Source organism: Cervus elaphus, chromosome 20 (assembly GCF_910594005.1).
Source record: "Cervus elaphus chromosome 20, mCerEla1.1, whole genome shotgun sequence".
NCBI lineage: Eukaryota > Metazoa > Chordata > Mammalia > Artiodactyla > Cervidae > Cervus > Cervus elaphus.
Genome location: NC_057834.1, coordinates 99,241,164 through 99,261,171, shown reverse-complemented (window position 1 = coordinate 99,261,171; position 20,008 = coordinate 99,241,164). Strand labels below are relative to the sequence as shown.

Genomic DNA, 20,008 nt, shown 5'->3' with positions numbered 1-20,008 from the left:
ACCACACCAATGTGGTTATCAAGGTTATTAAGACCTTTTTTTGTGTAGTTCTTCTTTGTATTCTTGCCACCTTTTCTTAATCTCTTCTGCTTCTGTTAGGTCCTTGCCATTTCTGTCCTTTACTGTGCCCATCTTTGCATGAAATATTCCCTTAGTATCTCCAATTTTCTTGAAGAGATCTCTAGTCTTTCTTATTCTATTATTTCCCTCTATTTCTTTTCATTGTTCACATAAGAAGGCTTTCTTATATCTCCTTGCTATTCTCTGGAACTCTGCATTCAGTTGGGCAAATATTTCCTTTTCTCTTTGCCTTTTGCTTCTCTTCTTTTCTCAATTATTTGTAAGGCTTCCTCAGATAACCACTTTGCCTTCTTGCGTTTCTTTTTCTTTGGAATTGTTTTGGTCACTGCCTTGTGTACAATGTTATGAACCTCTGTCCACAGTTCTTCAAACACTCTGTCTACCAGACCTAATCCTTTGAATCTATTCATCATCTCCACTGTATAATCATAAGGGATTTGATTTAGGTCATACCTGAATGGTCTAGTGGCTTTCCCTACTTTCTTCAATTTAAGCCTAAATTTTGTGATAAGGAGCTGATTATCTGAGCCACAGTCAGCTCCAAGTCTTGTTTTTGCTGACTGTATAGAGCTTCTCCATCTTCTGCTGCAAAGAATATAATCAATCTGATTTCAGTGTTGACCATTGGGTGATCACATGGATCACAGCCTTGTGTAACCTAGTGAAGCTATGAGTGATGCCATGCAGGGCCACCAAGGTGGACGGGTCATTGTAGAAAGTTCTAACAAGACGTGGTCCACTGGAGAAGGGAAAGGCAAACCACTCCAGTATTCTTGCCTCAAGAACCCCATGAGAAGTATGAAAAAGCAAAAAGATATGGCACTGGAAGATGAGCCCCTAGATTGATAGGTGTCCAATATGCTCTTGGGGAAGAGCAGAGAAACAGTTCCAGGAAGAATGAAGAGGCTAAGCCAAAGCGGACATGATGCTCAGTTGTGGATGTGTCTGGTGGTGAAAGTAGTCTGATGCTGTAAAGAACAATATTGCATAGAAACCTGGAATATTAGGTTCATGAATCAAGGTAAATTGGACATGACCAAGCAGGAGATGGCCAAGAGTGAATATTGACATTTTAGCAATCAGTGAACCAAAATGGGCAGGAATGGGCAAATTTAATTCAGATGACCATTGTATCTGCTGCTGTTGTTGTACTCAACAACAGTACTCAAGAAACCAAGCACCACACTCGGAGAGTTGGAGAACTCAGGTTTATTATGCCAGCGGGCCCAGAGGCGTTAACACTCCAAACTCTGAGCCCCGAACAAAGGGGTTACAGAGTTTTATACATGGACAGGCATGATTAAGTGGGTTTGCAGGGGCTGAGGTGATCGCAAAGAGTAGGACAAGGATGAGTTTTTAGTATTGTGAGTCCCCACTTTCTGAGACCTATGTGATCTAGACTTTGCAAGGAGCAAGCTGAGTTACAGAGGTAGAAAGAGCAGGAGGTTACGTAAAAATTTTAACTTTCTTCTTCACTGTGGGCAAGAATCCCTTAGAAGAAATGGAGTAGCCACCATGGTCAACAAGAGTCCGAAATGCAGAGTTGGATGAAATCTCAAAAACTGACAGAATGATCTTGGTTCATTTCTAAGACAAACCATTCAACATCACAGTAATCCAAGTCTATGCCCCAGCCACTAATGCCAAAGCTGAAGTTGAATGGTTCTATGAAGACCTACAAGACCTTCTAGAACTAACACCAAGAAAAGATGTCCTTTTCATCATAAGGGATTGGAATGCAAAAGTAGGAAGTCAAGAGATACCTGGAGTAACAGGCCAGTTTGGCCTCAGAGTACAAAATGAAGTAGGGCAAAGGCTAATCGAGTTTTGCCAAGAGATTATACTAGTCACAGCAAACACCCTCTTCCAACAACACAAGAGACAACTCTACACATGAACATCAACAGATGGTCAATACCAAAACCAGTCAGTTTTTATAGGGGTGGGTAATTTCATACTAATGATTGGGAGGAGTATTCCAGCTATTTTGGGGAAGGGGTAGGGAGTGCCAGGAATTGGGCCACTGCCCACTTTTTGACCTTTATGGTAGGACTTGGAGCTCTCACGGAGCCTGTGAGTGTGTCGTTTAGCTTGCTGGTGTGTTACAAAGAGCATACACTGAGGCTCAGGGTCTGGTGGAAGTTGCCTCATCTGCCATCGTGGACCTACTTGGTTCTAATCAGTTTATGTTGTGTCCTCAGGCTATTCCATTCTTTTAAACATTGTGCCCTGCCCCCTTCCATACTGTTTCAGAGTTGCTCACCCAATGGAATGATTGAGTCAGCAGAATGCACACATTTACCCAATTTATTGCTGCTCCCCCTGAATTGGGTCAAAGAAAAATCAGTTCCCTAGTGTTTACAGTCTTTTAACAGATTAGTTCTATGCAGCCAAGACACTTGAACTAATTACTAATACCCCTAATGAAGCTTCCCATTGCTCTTAGTAGAGAAAAGTGAGGTAGTGAGTAGGGCAGGAAACCATGGGTATTAGCAGAGAGAAGTCCCTCTCTCTGTAGGGGAACAAGAAGAGCAGGGAAACAGGTGTTCCCGTCTAACTTTCCCTTGCTGTTTGAATTTAATCATTAAGTTATGTTTAATCAGGGGTGTGTCTAGCACCCTTTAGAGAGGATTCAGCTATCAGTGAAGTCCTGCTCCTATATTTATGAGATCGCTCCAACAGTGTACCTTTTTTTGGATTCTCCTGGGAATATCGCTTAATAGTGTTAATTTTGTGTTCAGAAGGCTCTAGAATATACAGTAATCATTACATAACAGAGAAGAACAAACTGATTCAATATTGGATCTGTTCCTTCAGCTCCAACCTTTGCGCTCTGTTGCCTGTGCTTAGTCATGCTGGCTCTGCACCTTTGAAAAACAGTGTTACCTATAACCTGAAGTATACATGATAGCCCATTCTCAAGGTTCTGCTTCCCTTGACCTTTAAAGGTGTAACACCTTTCATTCATATAAAGTTGCAAAACAGATAACAGCAGTTGTCTTGTTGGAGGCTTATAGGAACCTCATGACCAGACCTGCGCAGACAGCTGCAAGAGCAAGGATTATCACATCTTCTCAGTTTGCAACAAGCAGCCACCTCTCCTCCCTTTTCGGTATAAAAGAAACCTGAGTTTTAACTCAGATAAGAGGCAGTTTGGGACATTAGCCTGCCACCTTCTCAGTCTGCTGACTTTCAGAATAAAGTCACTATTCCTTGCCCCAACACTTTGTTTATTGACCTGTTATGCAGTGAACAATACAAGTTTGGACTCAGTAACAATTATATTAATTAGATTAATTTCAAGACCAAGATGTATCAAGATTAAAAATTTCATTTCCTATTTTATTTCCCGTCTCAAATTATGGCCAGCCCACTTCCCAGTATAAGTCAACAGAGGTGCTGTTATGAGATTAATACACTTTAGTAATGAAATGCTAACACAGAAATGCCCAATTTTGAATACATCGCCCCCCACTCTAAAATTTCTTGTGAGAAATTAAATTCAAAGATTAAAGTCCCAAAGAGACTGTAATAGTCTGACCTTGTTACAGAAACAATTTTACCTTGTCTTGCTGCTGCTGCTAAGTCGCTTCAGTCGTGTCCGACTCTGTGCGACCCCATAGACAGCAGCCCACCAGGCTCCCCCGTCCCTGGGATTCTCCAGGCAAGAACACTGGAGTGGGTTGCCATTTCCTTCTCCAACGCATGCATGCATGCATGCTAAGTCACTTCAGTCGTGTCCGACTCTCTGTGACCCCATGGACAGCAGCCCACTAGACTCCTCTGTCCACGGGATTCTCCAGGCAAGAATACCGGAGCGGGTTGACATTTCCTTCTCTTAGTGACCAACGATATAAAAAACTTATTTCTTGATCATGTTACATGAGGGCTATGGGTTGGTTGAGGCTCTTCTGGCCTTTGTAGGATTCAACTTGCCTTGTTTGCAAATGTCTTCTCATAGTGGACCCGGATTCAAGAATGACCACTACTTGAGACATGCTGTTCTCATGGTGGAGGACAGGAGCAAGAAGAGCAAAGCTGAATCTTCTGAGTCACATCTGCTCACATTCTATTGGTTAAAGTAAGTCCCACGACCAAGCCCACCTCAGTGGAGTAGGGAAATACACTTCAACTGTGGAGATACGTGGAAAAGGTATGGAAGAAATCAATAACTGTGAACAAATTGGAAATATTTTATAAACAAGTGTTTAAAATTTTTGCCTTTATGAATTAAAATCTCCAACCTCTACCTCTCTCCCATCTTTCTTACCTTCTCTTCTGCCCCATCTCTCTGACTTCTTCACTCTTCTGCTTTTAAGAGGTCATGTGATTATATTAAGCCCACCAAAAATTCTGAATAATCTCCATATTTGGGGTCAGATGGTTAGTAACCTTAAATCTGTCTTCAAAGTCCTTTCACAGTTGTATCTAGCTTAGTGTTTGAAAAACAAAGTTGGGAATCTTGGGGAGACATCTTTGAAATTCTACTTACCACACTGGCTTCAACAGTGAAATAAGAAAAGTTATTTGTGAACTCATCTAGTCCTGGGGCATGTCACTGCCTTCTAGGAAATTAGTTCATTCAAATTATTCACTTCTAGGGGTCAATTCTGAGCGTTTCTTTCTTGATAGGAAATCAATCCATTATTTTTTTTAGATTTTCAAATGTGTTGGCATAAATCTGCATGTAATATTTCTTATGCTTCTTTTGCTTGCTCCTATATCTATGGTTATAGGTGCATAAACTAATCAAACTGATCACATGGACCACAGCCTTGTTTAACTCAGTGAAACTATGAGCCATGCTTTGTAGGGCCACCCAAGACAGACGGACGGGTCATGGTGGAGAGTTCTGACAAAACAAGGTCCACTGGTGAAGGGAATGGCAAACCACTTCAGTATTCTTGCCTTGAGAACCCCATGAAGAGTATGAAAAGGCAAAAAGAAAGGACGACTGAAAGATGAACTCCCCAGGTTGGTAGGGGCCCAATATGCTACTGGAGAAGACTGGAGAAATAATTCCACTTATTTCTGGAGAAAGAATGAAGAGATGGAGCCAAAGTGAAAACAACACCCAGTTGTTGATGTGACTGGTGATGGAAGTAGAGTCTGATGCTGTAAAGAACAATATTGCACAGGAACCTGGAAGGTTAGGTCTATGCATCAAGGTAAACTGGAAGTGGTCAAACAGGAGATGGCAAGAGTGAACATCAATGTTTTAGGAATCAGTGAACTAAAATGGACTGGAATGGGTGAATTTAATTCAGATGACCATTATATCTACTACTGTGGGCAAGAATCCCTTAGAAGAAATGGAGTAACCCTCATAGTCAACAAAAGAGTCCTAAATGCAGTACTTGGGTGCAGTCTCAAAAATGACAAAATGATCTCTGTTCATTTCCAAGGCAAAGCATTCAATATCACAGTAATCCAAGTCTATGTCAAATAAACTGAAATTGAACGGTTCTATGAAGACTACAAGACCTTCCAGAAGTAACACCCAAAAAAGATGTCCTTTTCATTATAGGGGACTGGAAAGTAAAAGTAGGAAGTCAAGAGGTACCTGGAGTAACAGGCAAGTTTGGCCTTGGAGTACAAAATGAAGCAGGGCAAAAGCTAACAGAGTTCTGCCAAGAAAATACACTGGTCATAGAAAACACTCTCTTCCAACAATACAAGAAATGACTCTACAGATGGACACCACCAGATGCTCAATACAGGTACCAGATTGATTATATTCTTTGCAGCCAAGGATGGAGAAGCTCTATACAGTCAGCAAAAAAAAAAAAAAAAAGACCGGGAGCTGACTATGGCTCAGATGAACTCCTTATTGCAAAATTCAGACTTAAATTGAAGAAAGTAGGGAAAACTCCTAGGCCATCCAGGTATGACCTAAATCAAATCCCTTATGCTTATACAGTGGAAGTGACAAATAGATTCAAGGGTTTAGATCTGATAGAGTGTCTGAAGAACTATGGATGGAGGTTCATGGCATTGTATACATGGCAGTGATCAAGACTATCCCAAGAAAAAAAATGCAAAAAGGCAAAATGGTTATCTGAGGAGGCCTTACAAATAGCTGAGAAGAGAAGAGAAAGGCAAAGGAGAAAAGGAAAGATATACCCATTTGAATGCAGAGTTCCAAAGAATAGCAAGGAGAGATAAGAAAGCCTTCCTCAGTGATCAATGCAAAGAAATAGAGGAAAACAATAGAATGGGAAAGACTAGCAGTCTTTTCAAGAAAATTAGAGATACCAAGGGATTATTTCATGCAAAGGACAGAAATGGTATGGACCTAACAGAATCAGAAAATAATAAGAAGAGATGGTAAGAATACACAGAAAAACTATACAAAAAAGATCTTCATGACCCAGATAACCATGATGGTGTGATCACTCACCTAGAGCCAGACAACCTGGAATGAGAAGTCAAGTGGGGCTTAGGAAGCATCACTACAAATAATGCTAGTGGAGGTGATGGAATTCCAGCTGAGCTCTTTCCAATCCTAAAAGATGATGCTGTGTAAGTGCTGCACTCAATATGCCAGCAAATTTGGAAAACTCAACAGTGGCCACAGGACTAGAAAAGGTCAGTTTTGATTCCAATCCCAAAGAAAGGTAATGCCAAAGAGTGTTCAAACTACCACACAATTGCACTCATCTCACAAGCTAACAAAGTAATGCTCAAAATTCTCCAAGCCAGGCCTCAAAAGTATGTAAAACAAGAACTTCCAGATATTCAAGCTGGATTTAGAAAAGGCAGAGGAACCAGAGGTCAGATTGCCAACATCCACTGGATTATAGAAAAAGTGAGAGTTTCAGAAAAACATCTATTTTTGCTTTATTGACTTTGCCAAAGCCTTTGACTGTGTGTATCACAATAAACTGTGGGAAATTCTTAAAGTGATGGGAATACCAGACCTCCTGACCTGCCTCCTGAAAAATCTGTATGCAGGCCAAGAAGCAACAGTTAGAACCGGACATCGAACAATGGACTGGTTCCAAATTGGGAAGGGAGTTTGTCAAGGATGTATATTGTCACCCTGCTTATTTAACCTATACACAGATTACATCAACTGAAATGCCGGGCTGTATGAGGCACAAGCTGGAGTCTAGATTGCAGAGAGAAATATCAAAATAACCTCAGATATGCAGATGACACCACCCTTATGTCAGAAAGTGAAGAGTAACTGAAAAGCCTCTTGATGAAAGTAAAAGAGGAGAGTGAAAAAGGTGGCTTAAAACTCAACGTTCAAAAAACTAAGATCATGGCATCTAGTCCCATCACTTCATGCAAATAGATGGGGAAACATGAAAACTGTGACGGACTTAATTTTCTTGGGCTCCAAAATCACTGCAGGTACTGACTGCAGCCATGAAAGTAAAAGATGCTTGCTCCTTGGAAGAAAAGCTAAGACCAACCTAGACAGCATATTAAAAAGCAGAGACTTTACTTTGCCAACAAAGGTCCATATAGTCAAAGCTGTGGTTTTTCCATGTATGGATGTGAGAGTTGGACCATAAAGAAAGCTGAGCACCCAAGAATAAATGCTTTTGAACTGTGGTGTTGGAGAAGACTCTTCAGAGTCCCTAGGACTGCAAGGAGATCCAACTGGTAAATCCTAAAGGAAATCAGTCCTGAATATTCACTGGAAGGACTGTTGTTGAAGCTGAATCTCCAACAATTTGCCCACCTGATGTGAAGAACTGACTCATTTGAAAAGACCCTGATGCTGGGAAAGATTGAAGGTGGGAGGAGAAGGGGACGACAGAGGATGAGGTAGCTGGATGGCATCACCAACTTGTTGGACATGAGTTTGAGCAAGCTCCATGAGTTCGTAATGAACAGGGAGGCCTGGTGTGCTGCATTCCACAGGGTCACAAAGAGTCGGACACGACTGAGTGACTGAACTGAATCTCTATGGTTGTTTCTTTTCTCACTCATAATTATATTCCTTTTTTGCTCCTTTCTCTTAAATCAGGTTTGAGAATAGCTTATCCGTTTTAGTGTATTTTACTTTATTTTTTAAAACAGTAGAATTTATTTATTTATTTATATGTCTTTCATTTACGGCTGCGCTGCGTCTCAGTTGCTGTGTGGGCTTTCCCTAGTTGTGGTAAATGGGGGATACTCTCTAGTTGTTGGGCACAGGCATTTCACTGCAGTGGCTTCTCTTGCTATGAAGTACAGGCTCTAGGGCACTCAGGCTCAGCAGTTGCCACTCCCAGGCTCTGGAGCATAGCCTCAGTAGTTGTGGTACATGGACTTAGCTTCTCCATGGCAGGCATGATCCTCCTGGATCAGGGATGGAACCCATGTCTCCTGTATTGGCAGGCAGATTCTTCACCACTGAGTCACCAGGGAAGTCTCATTTTAGTGTATTTTAAAAACAAACACACAAAACAATAATTTTTGTTCTTATTCACCCTTTTATATGTTATTTTTTTATGTGTTTTCTATTTTCCAAAATAAGAACCTTGGGATCCTTTTCATTGAAATCTTTTCATTAAGAAAAACTATGTAAAAAGGAAGAAAGAAGAAAAATAATAAAAGGAAGAAGAAGAAGAAAGGAGGAGATGAGAGAAGAAAGAAAAACAAGAAATGTAACTTTTGTTTTAAGCTATTGTGCCATAAAGTTTGAAATGAAGTGGCTTCTTTTTCATTACTTTTTACTTTATAGTTTGAATTTTGTTTTCTTCTTTATCCTTTATTTTTAAGCAGCTAATATATTTGGATTCTGTTTCATTTTGATTGCTTTTTATTGAGTTTTTTTTTTTTAAGTTCTCTATATTCATTAAAAAGAAAAAAAAAACAAGTGTTTCTGTGTAGGCCTGCACATAATTCATTTTCTATGTACAAGCTCAAAAATTTATTTTCTCTGTTTCAGAAAAACAAAGAAACCAGAGTCTATATTCATTACATTAATTTTATTAATTGCATTATATAATTACTCTGTATCCATACTTTTTTTGTTTTACCCGTTTTAACTCTTAAAGAAGGGAATTTATGCCTTCCACAATAATTTTATTTTTATTACATTCTCCTGAGATTTCTAATAGCTTTTGTTTTATATAACTAGCTGTTTTGTTGTTTGGTACATATATAGTGCACCAAAGATGCTGTTATATCTTTTACAGATAGTGTGTTTCTATTATTACATAAAGTGTAAGGTCCTTCTTTGTCACATTTATTGTTTCTAATCTTAAATTTTAACATGTGATATTAATAATGCCACTGCAGTTTCTCTTTGTTTCATTGATCTGGTATCTCTGTCTCCATTCCTTTATTTTCAAGCTTCTTTTTATTGCTTTAACTATATTTCTTATAAACAGAATATATTTATCCCTTTGTGTCAAAGGGATTGGTTCCAGGACCTCCCACAGATACCAAAACCTATGGATGCTCAACTTCCTTATATAAAATGGGGTAGTATTTGTGTAAAACCTATGTACATCCTCCCATACACGTTAAATCATCTCTAGATTACTTAACAATACCTAATACAATGTAAATGCTATGTAAATATTTATAAATATAATGTAAATGATATGTAAATAGCTGCTGATGCTAGGCAAATTCAAGTTTTGATTTTTGGAACTTTTCAGAATTTTTTTTTAAATAAGACTTTCTATCTGTGTTTGGTTGAATTCACAGATGTAGAACCCATGTATACATAAAGCTGATTGTATAATTGTTATTTTTTTAAACTCAGTCTGAGAGTCTCTGTTTTTTAAAGGGAAAATTCAGGCATTTCCCTGGTGGTACAGCGGATAAGAATCTGTCTGCTAATGCAAGGGACATGGGTTCGATCCCTGGTCTGGGAAGATTGCACGTACTTCAGAGCAACTAAGCCCATGTGCCACAACTACTGAGCCGACACACAGCAACTACAGAAACCTGAGTGCCCAGAGTTAGGGCTCCGCAGCAAAAGAAGCCAACCGCCATGAAGGCTTCACACCTCAATGAAGAGTAGCCCCTGCTCGCTGCAACTAGCATAGCCAAAAATAAATGAGTAAATTTTTTAAAAATAAAAGGAAAATTCAAGCAATTCAAATATAGTCTGACAGATATTTGATACCAATATTTTATGTTTTTATATCATGTTTGTTCTTTTTCATTTTTATTATATTTTATAAATTGCATTTCCCCTTATTTTGGAAGCTTTCTTATATTTTCTACTCAATTAATACTTACCTATTCTATCAGTTCAGATTGTGATTGAGAGTCATACATACAACCAGTATTTTGTGTGTGTGTGATATACTTGAATCTACTTAAGTGCTTTTTATTATTTTTTTAAATCAAATTATCCCTGTCTACTCCAGAATCTTTATCTGTTCTACTTATTTTATAGCTGATTGCTAAATGAGCTGGACTTGGCAGGATGAGTAAACAGGAAAAAACTTTTTTTTTCAAATTTTTTCTCACTGCTAATCCTACAAAATTACTACGTTTGCTTATTCCTCCCCATCCCTAGGTGAAACCTCTGTCAGTTCTCACGCCCTTTCCCCTGTTATGTCCTGCCTGGATGGCCACCATTTGCTTGCTGTGACTCTTTAGATGGGTTGCTATTTTTCTCATATGGCTCAGAGAAGTTTAGGTCTGTTTATGGCAGTATTTAGTGACCACAGCTGTGTAAATGGTAGAAGGTAAAGTCCTTTTCATTATGGACTGGTTCTATAAAAGCAAGCAGAATATAATCCTCTGCTGAGGCATTTAAAGGAAAAATTCTCTGAGTTCCAGGTTTTTTCATAGGTTTAGTGTTTTCTTCTTAGTCTCCTGGGGACCAACGAGACCAGGAACACTTAGAGAGAACCAGAGACAATCTTTCCCAGGGGTAATCTACAGATTCCAACTGCCAGCCAGTCCCTAGACACAGCACAATTTCCATTATTGCTTCTAACTCAGAGACTGGTCTCCAGAGCCATATTCAGATCTCAGCATTAGAACAGAAACCTTGTCTGAACTTGCACCCCACTTTTTGCAGATCCTAGCATCTGTTTGGCTAAGGAGATAATAGATTAAAGCTGAGAGTAGAAGAGAAAGGTGGTGAGCTTATGTCACCATCTTCCCACAACCCACTGCTCCCAGCTGTCCAGCTATTTCAATGGCCAATCCTCAGTGAGATGGAATTTTTAAATTGAGTTAGTGCCCTTCTAAAGAATAAAACTCACATGCTGCAGCAGAAACTTCCAAAAATAACATAAAAAATCCTCAATTCTAATTTAAGTTTACTTTGGGCTAAAGTCTGAAGACTGACTGTAGTTAGGTTTAGCCTCTAATTTAGAAAAGGTTGTAGTAAGAGACCTTTGGGAACATCTTTTAAGAAGTTATACTTACATTAAGAGCAGGGGAAAGGATGGGCTTCCCTGGTGGCTCAGATGGTCAAGAATCTGCCTGCAACACAGGAGACCAGGGTTTGATCCCTGGGTTGGGAAGATCCGCTGGAGAAGGGAATGGCAACCCACTCCAGTATTTTTGCCTGGAAAATTCTAAGGATAGAGGAGCCTGGCGGGCTATGGTACACGGGGTCACAAAGATTCAGGCACAACTGAGTGACTAACACACACACACACGTTAAGAACAGGAGAAAGGATGGGAATAAAAGGGGAATTTTAAATAAATGCTTACCATACTCAAGAGACTCCACATTGTTTATTTAATCTTTAAAATGAAAGTGAAAGCCATTTAGTTGTGTCTGACTCTTTGTGATCCCGTGGACTATACAATCCATGGAAATCTCCAGGCCAGAATGCTGGAGCGGATAGCCTTTCTCTTCTCCAGGGGATCTTCCCAACCCAGTGATCAGACCCAGGTCTCGCATTGCAGGCAGATTCTTTACCAGCCGAGCCACAAGGGAAGCCCAATCTTTAAAATAATCATACTGTAAAACAAGGTATTGTTGTCCTCATTTTAAGGCAGGAATATAGAAAAGTGAGACTCAGATAGTTGACATTATTTGCCCAAGTTGACTCATAACTGCCCAGATTCAGGGTCTACACCTGTTTCTCTTATACTGAATATCAGGAAACCCTACCATCATCACTTGTGCTATTACTAGGTATATTTTCTATTTCTTGTCATTTTTACTGTTAGTGGTTAAGAGTCTGGTGGTTAAGAGTCTGTGTTTTCTCTTCTGAGACCGCAGGGTAATTAGGGAAACTATGTTGTTTTGCAGTAAGCCATGGGGATTACTGCAGGGAATGTGGTGGGGGGTGGAGATAGGGGGAGAATGGATGAAGCAAGCAAAGAGAGCAAGGTCGATCCCTGTTTTCTGAAAAGATGACTTCATGACTTTGAGCTGCAGCTATTGCTGCTTCTCCTCTCCACGTAACCAAAAGAAAGGTAATTAGCCAGGAAAATTTGTGTTCCCGCTCTATTACTCCCTACATAACTGAACCCACCACCTTATCTTGAGTCCTTTTTCTCTGGTTCTTCTCTCATTTACAGAGTCTCCAGTTAACATTCTCTTTCCGCCATCTTCATTTTCTCTCCTTGTCATCCTATTTGAGAGCCAAAATCTGCTTCTACTCATGCAGAGACGCCCAAGAGTAGCATTGATGACACACGGTAAAGAAAACCTCCAGTCGGTGGAAAGAGAGACACCTGAACAAGTTCACTTCCTTACTCTTGAAAGTTTCCCAAAGACCTCCAAAACCTTCCTTTAACTGAAATGCTTCTAAATTAACCTACTTCTCCTCAAGTACTAACAGTTAAGACTTTAAAAAAGAAAAGTCCTTAAACAAGTAGATTACCAATGAACTCCTGAAATGCAACTTGTTTCTGAGTTCTGCTTTTTTACTGTTTGAGTTAATGAGAAGTTAATGAATAAATAGAATAGCAACTGGTTTAAAATTTTCAATCTTTTATAGGATTTACTACCAAAATTATTTACTTACTAAGGATGAGTTGTGCTTTTAAATTGTTTAACAATTCAGAAAAAAGTCAAAGTCACACTTGATAAAGGCATTCTATAGTAAAGAAGTTTCAACATTGACTAGCAAAAAGATATTTGAAATTTTGCAAAGCCTTTTAATTTCATGAATTGCTAATGTAATATTGTAATAGTTTCCATCAATTATCCAAAGTGCTTTTATACAATTAATTCCACATCTATCAAATTAATGTCATATTGTTTTATTTGATATCTAGTTATGGAACAAAGTTTTGATGTTATTTGGCTTCCAATAGCAGATATCCAGAGTCAGTCTACACCATTCTTGGTCCTGAATCGTACTTAACTGTAGGAATGCTGACGACTGAGGAATCAAACTGAGATAAGAGAAGTTTCTGAACTAGTTCCTCTTGGTGACCATTGCTTCCTAATTTTATCCTCTTATTTACTAAAAATATTATATCACTGTTGGTTTGTAATTTCAACTTCTATTCTTTGTTCTCTTCTACCACCCACTAGAATATTACCACTTAGACAAGAATTTCTTCTATGATCTTCTAACTTCGTTATTTGCTTCTTGTTACCCCCCCAAATGCTGAATAAACAATACTTTATGAGGTGCTTATTTTTCACTTGACAAGTTTAACAAATCATCCAATGGTGTTACATTATTTATTTTATGGACTTTGAGTATACTTCTTGAAGGCTTTGAGTAGTATTTGACAGGTGAGGCACTGAATTTGCTCACTGGTTTTACTGTAGAAAACATTTTTTCAAATTTTCCAGTTTTAGCACTCATTTCTTGAATAACAGTTTTATCAAGGAAACCCACAAATTTTTTTTTTAAGCTGGAAAATGTCTGTGAAAAATTATAGAGTTTATCCCAAGATATGTTTTCAAATGTCTGCTTCCTAGTTTTCTTCCTTAGTTTATCATCTACAGTCCTATGGCTGACTTCAAAAGATATTGCTGGTATATCTTTCTTCTGTATTGTAGGCAGAGTTCTTTGGGTTTTGGAAGGAGTAACATATTGATCTCTAGATACAGATTTAAGCATTTCACAATTTCTTTCTAAAACAACATTTGATCTTTCATATGGGCAACCATTTCCATTTTCCATAGAATGGGGAGGAAGCCTATTTTTTGTCAAAAGTAACATTTGTACATATTCAGCCTCATGGAAAATTATGGGGTTTGTATCATTTTTCCCCTGTGGATTAAAGAAAAGAGTCTGTTATCTGTCTATTGAGGCAAGAAGGCTAAGTAGTTTTTAAAACATAAAATAAAATGGCAAAATATTCTAAAAGTAATTACATAGAAGTTTTTAATATAAGCAGTAATAGTATTTAAACATAACAAAAAGATGTCCTTGTATGTTATACACTTCCTTCTCTTAGTACTCTGTTGCAATGTTAGGGGTAAAATCTGAACTTCTGGCCTCCTAAAATTCTTTTTGAAATAGCGTGAGATGTAAAGAAATGTTTGGTGCTGTCACTGGGAAATATGATATTTGGTAGCATGGAACACTGTCCTGGCATCTCTTAGGTTTCCATGTCCAGAAGTAAGCAGCATACCAAACAATAGATTGAGTAAAGATCAAAAGAAACTGATTACATAACTGATTACAAGCTAAAATTATAAAGTCTGAATAGCCTAATAAATTCAGAAAGTGTAAAATTTTTCTTTAAGAGACTTACATTCATTATTGTATCCCAACACATAGCACAATTTAGCACAATAAAAAGTGCTCAATATATTATATCTGTGAAATAAAAGAGCCAAAGTAGTAGATTGACTTAAAAATAGAGTATTTTTTTATCACAATAGTAGCAAAATCTCTATGTAAGATCTACTCACTGAACTCTCTTACACATTTCCATTATAAGGAAAAAAAAGATTAAATCCACAGATTACTCATCAAATATAAATATTACCAGTATTTAGTTTATAAACTTTAAGTCAATGATTGCTACTTTTCTTTTAGAAATATAGTTAACAAAGTAAGAAATTGATGATCATCTAATTGTATATTAATGACCTTAGTGTGAAAGGCATATTAATGCTTATGATTACTGAAAAAATGACAAAAGATCTAGTTTTTTAATCCACCAGTGATGCCAATGTTACCTATTTAGCCAAAGTAGTAGAGGTTTGTCAAATTTTTGGTCTGTCCAGTACCTTAGGGAATGTACCCTTGCAAACATGTTCAGTCCCTAAGTCTGTCTGACTTTGCGACCCCAAGGACTGCAATCCGCCAGGTTCCTCTGTCCATGGGATTTCCAATATTCCAAGAATATTGGAGTGGGTTGCCATTTCTTTCTCCAGGGGATCTTCCCGACCCAGGGATCGAACTCTCATCTCCTGTATTGCAGGCAGATTCTTTACCACTGAGCCACCAGGGAAGCCCAATGTACCCTTAGGTAGAGGCAAAAACTCACTTTATCATCTTCCCTTAAGGTTAGGGCATAGGCATGTGGCCTAGGCTCTGCCACTTGGATACACTTAAGACAGTTTTTAGTTCAGAAAAAGCAAGCACTGTGAAAAGCAGGCATTGCAAAAACTATTCTAGAGAGGCTGGTGGTAGATATAGCTAGCTGAAAGGCAGCAGTGGGCAAAGGTCTTAGAAGCAGTATCTATTGCCAAGCATCAGAATTGTAAACTTCTTTTGTCTGTGACAAGAGCATGGGCCCCAGTAGAGCAAGCTGAGGCTATACCAGGGTGAGTCCTGATTGGATGGCTTTCCAGCCATATTGTCTGTCCAGCATTCCTAGAGACTCTGAGCTACCAAATCACCTTTAACAAATGCTTCTTCTGGTTGAAATAGAATAGACTGATAGAAAAGTGAACCACAATCAATCAAGTCATTTAAAAAAACACCATCTATATTTTATATTTCTTTTATAATCAAGAAAATTTGATAAATCCTTCATAAAAGAAAAACACAAATTTTTCAGCTGGTGCCAAGGAATCCCCTGGTTTGGAATGGGGGTTCTAAAAAGAATATTAAGAATCCACGTTGTTGTCACTTCAGAATATGAAGCCAAGAGGTAAGAAGAATTTATCAAAGATTCTGGTCACTAGGATACGATATGCCTACAAGTAGTAATAAAACATAATTTTACTGAACAGTAGTATAAATAGATGTTTTTATTACCGGGTGAGAAGTTACTGTCTTTATCAGACTAGCGTCGATTATCTTGGCATCTGGCTTTATCAGTTCATCCTCAAAGCACAATGGGAGCAGGCTTTTCTGTCTTACTGAATACTCATTTAGTTGATCATTTCTGATGGATTCATTTTCTTTTGTACCAAAATCATTGAAATCAGAAGAAGATTTTATTCTGAAAATGAGAAGTTCAGCATAAATGTTTATAGGACTGGTTTCAGCTTATCAGTTCTTGTCTACCTATGCCATTCCTCAAAATAACTGCTGCTAACATCTCCTTCAGATCCCCCTGCCACACTTTCAACCTGATAAGACCATCATTTGCTGCTTGGTTTGTGGCGGAAAAAAGCAAAAGCAGGAGTGGAAGCAAGACAGTAATACATGTGCCTCTTTGGTTTTTGAGTGGGGAGGAGGTACATTATGTAGGTTGAGGATACCAACAAAGGAAGACAAGTATATTTGCCACATCTTTTGTTGAGATTCTGGGACAATAGTTCTTTTCCAGGCAGCTTCCTGCCAACACAGGGTCACCTTAGCTTTATTATCAGGATGAAATGATGTGGTCAGGCAGAGAGAAGATACAGCTTTCATTCCGGATCTCCATGGGTCCACAAGTGACATGAACACTCAGATTAGGCTTGCCAACAAGCTTACTATCACAGGGGTAAGCCACAGCAAAGGCTTCCCTTGGGTGAGGTATAAATCAACAGTCTAAGAACAGATGAAGACACGACAGAAACTCACTGAGTTCTGCTGTTCTAATGATACCTGAGAATGAACCTTATCCAAGTTCAGAGAGAATAGGCTGTAAGTTCATGAACCACAAGTGCCGGTAGCCACAGAAATGAGGCCAGCAGTCCAAAGGCACTGATCAAGATCGTTGGCCAAATACCTTTTTCTCAATGTTACAAAGTCCAGTGAGTCCCTCACTCAGATACCATCATAGAAAGAAACAGAAGAGCTGATTTAAACCTAAAGTGGCTGTGAATTTTTACTCCAATAACATAATCTTCTGAGTGACCAACCAATTCAAGTGATTCTCTAGGTTGTTTTTTTTTTTCCAGTTTGAGCTGGAATTTTTAAAATATTTTCATAAAAGGTACATATGTATTATGGTATTTACAAAATATTTTGTATAAAATATTTTACATTGAAAAATAACATGCAAAGTACTTGGTTTCGTGCTTGATCTGTAGAAGCTATTTAGCAAAAACAAATAAACAGAACTGGAAAAGACTGAGATCAAGAATCTAATGTTTGGCTAAGACAGATCAAACAAAACTGGTCTTGGAGATTTTTGTTGAAGAAAGGCATTCCCGAATTTGCAAATCTCTCTAATATGTAAACTCATCATTAGTCAGTGAAAGTGAAAGCCGCTCAGTCGTGTCCGACTCTTTGTGACCCCGTGGACTATACAGTCCATGGAATTCTCCAGGCCAGAATACTGGAGTGGGTAGCCGTTCATTTCCTCAGGGGATCTTCCCAATGCAGGGATGGAACCCAGGTCTCCCACATTGCAGGCGGATTCTTTACCACTTGAGCCACCAGGGAAGCCCAGTAGGAAGCTCAGATGGTAAAATACTTCGTACAGAGAGAGGTCAGTTAGCATATGCAAAAGGTCAGTTAGATCTTGCCACTTGGCATGAGTAAAGTGTCCAACTGAACTCTTCCAAATGTAACTGCTGGCCACTCCAGCATTTCTCTACTTTCTTAAATATGTTCCCAGACACACACGCTGTAAGCAGTAAATTCAGCTTTTTCTCTTGCTCTCAAGTAGTTTGTATTCTAGTGCCATGTTTCCCTATCTTTCCCACATAGTGACATTTTAGTTAATATTCTTTGTTCAGTACACCGGGATAAATAAACACTTGAGGACACTCAAAGCCTGGCTACCATAGAGCCACCTGAGCCATCTTTAAGTGCATTAAAGATTTCAGCACACCTATAACTCTCCAAGCACAACAAATTGCCACGGTATATTAAAGTCAGTTCATTCAGTCTGTTCTGTTTTCTTCTTTACACCAATTATCTCCATGTTGGATATCTTTTTCCTTCTGTTAATGTACTATCTTGTCTAATCCAATCATATTTTTACCCTTTCATATTGCGTTGCATGCAGTTTTCCTAAACTTGCTCTTCAGATCTTCAGTTTGGCTTACTCCATGTTTATTCTACTCCCCTACTTTTAATATACCTGTCAGTTCTGCATCATCACTACCTATTTCCTTAAAAATATTGTTAACTCTAATAGCACCATTTCATCCTCAGCAACTATCTTTTGTATTTTCAAATCTTATTTTATAGGATCTTTATTTTCTTTGATTTCTTGAGCACATGAAGCAATAATGTCTAACTTTACTCCTATTTCATAGGTTACACATTCTGTCAAAATGTAGCCATTAGCCATATTTTAAATTATTCCCTTTTTTTTGTTGCAGAATTGTTGATAGGGGCCATGTTTGGTTTTTATTTTTTTCATCTACTCACCTTTGAATTAGGACACTTTAATTTGGCCTTGATATTATCCCCCAAATAATAGGGTTACATTTTCTTGGGATGTTCTCCCTGTTTACCTGAGTATTATTAAGTTCTCTCCTTAAAGATTAACAGATAAATCCAGATATTTTTATTTTACATTATCAGTTTGGGCATTCAGCTGGTGAAGGAGGTGGAGCCCTGAAAAATCATGGGGAAATTTTTCTGTGCACTGAATGTTTTGTGAAACCTCTTCAATGACTCTAACATGGTAGTGGGGTGGGTTCTCTGTCCATTTACAGGTGAGGTGCCACTGAGTTCCAGTTTTTTACCTCTCTCGGGGTAAGCAACTCAGTCTGGTGAGGAAGTCAATCAAAGAATGGCTGCATGGCTCTTGGACTGTTGGATGGGGGCATGTTTTTTTTTGTTTTTTTGTTTTTGTTTGTTTTAAGACAGTATCTAGGTGGCTATTACTCACACTTGCAAAGATAATTCCTAAAAAATTGTATCTGGTTTCTTCTGTTACCAATCCTCCTTTCAAGACCTTGTTCCTCCAAGTTAGCAGGTTTTCCCTCTAACTGAGAACATCTAAAGCAATGTTAAAAATACTGCTAACACAGACTTGGAGTGCTGTGATTTACAGTGAGGATCTTCCCAAAGGGGAAGATTTCCCATGTTCATATGATTCATCATTGTTTATAAACCTTTCTCTTTGAGTGTGTGAGCGTGTGTGTGGTGGGAGTGGGGTTGGGTAGGGGAATGGTGCTTAACAGAAGTATTTTCAGAATATTTTCTACTGGCTCCTTCAATATTGCCCCCCCTCCTTTTTTATAGAACAGGAATTGTGCATTGACTTCTGTAGTCTTTTCAGACGTTCATATGTAATACATAGCAGATTTTCTTTGAGTTTGAGATAAACTGTCCTAGTTTCAAGTAAACGAATTTTTCTTCTCTGTTACTTACTTTAGCCAGGATAAACCTGTATGTAGGTTGCCAACTTTCCCAGAAGTCTTAATTTGGAACTTTAATAAAAGAATACAACACTTTTTCTGTAGAGAGACTCAAGAAATTTTATAAAGGGAAATTTGCTTTGCTGAAAGAGTAGAATAGTCTGCCACTGCTATTAAGGAACACTTCAGAGAGAATGTAGTATCTCAGTAGAATCTTAAACGATAAGTGGTAAACAGAGGGTTGCCTACTTAAGAATCCCCCCCCCCAACTTTTCTTTTTTTTTTTCCTAACAGAACTCTGATCCTATTCATTTTTCTCCAAGCAACCCTATACTTCAAGGGAGGTTGGGCTCCTTCCTAAATCAAGGGAATGAATCTTGAATAATCTAAAGCTGTGCTTTTCAAAATGTGACCTACAACCCATCAGTTTAGATACTAAAT

The 20,008-nt window shown here is 38.4% G+C and overlaps 1 protein-coding gene across 2 annotated transcripts in view; it reads right to left on the bottom strand.

Annotated features, from left to right (window-relative positions):
* Positions 1 to 3,837: 3,837 nt before the first annotated feature.
* C20H1orf141 (chromosome 20 C1orf141 homolog) overlaps positions 3,838 to 20,008 on the bottom strand; it is a 56,137-nt gene continuing 39,966 nt past the window's right edge. The window contains exons 7-8 of one of the 2 annotated variants that reach the window (XM_043878937.1): positions 16,131 to 16,317; positions 3,838 to 4,213 (exon numbers count right to left, since the gene is read on the bottom strand). In XM_043878937.1, coding sequence (XP_043734872.1) covers positions 4,187 to 4,213; positions 16,131 to 16,317 — 214 coding nt within the window. In that variant the 3' untranslated portion in view covers positions 3,838 to 4,186. Of the gene's footprint in view, positions 4,214 to 15,856; positions 16,318 to 20,008 lie in introns of those variants that run through there. The other variant, XM_043878936.1, reaches the window with a different exon arrangement.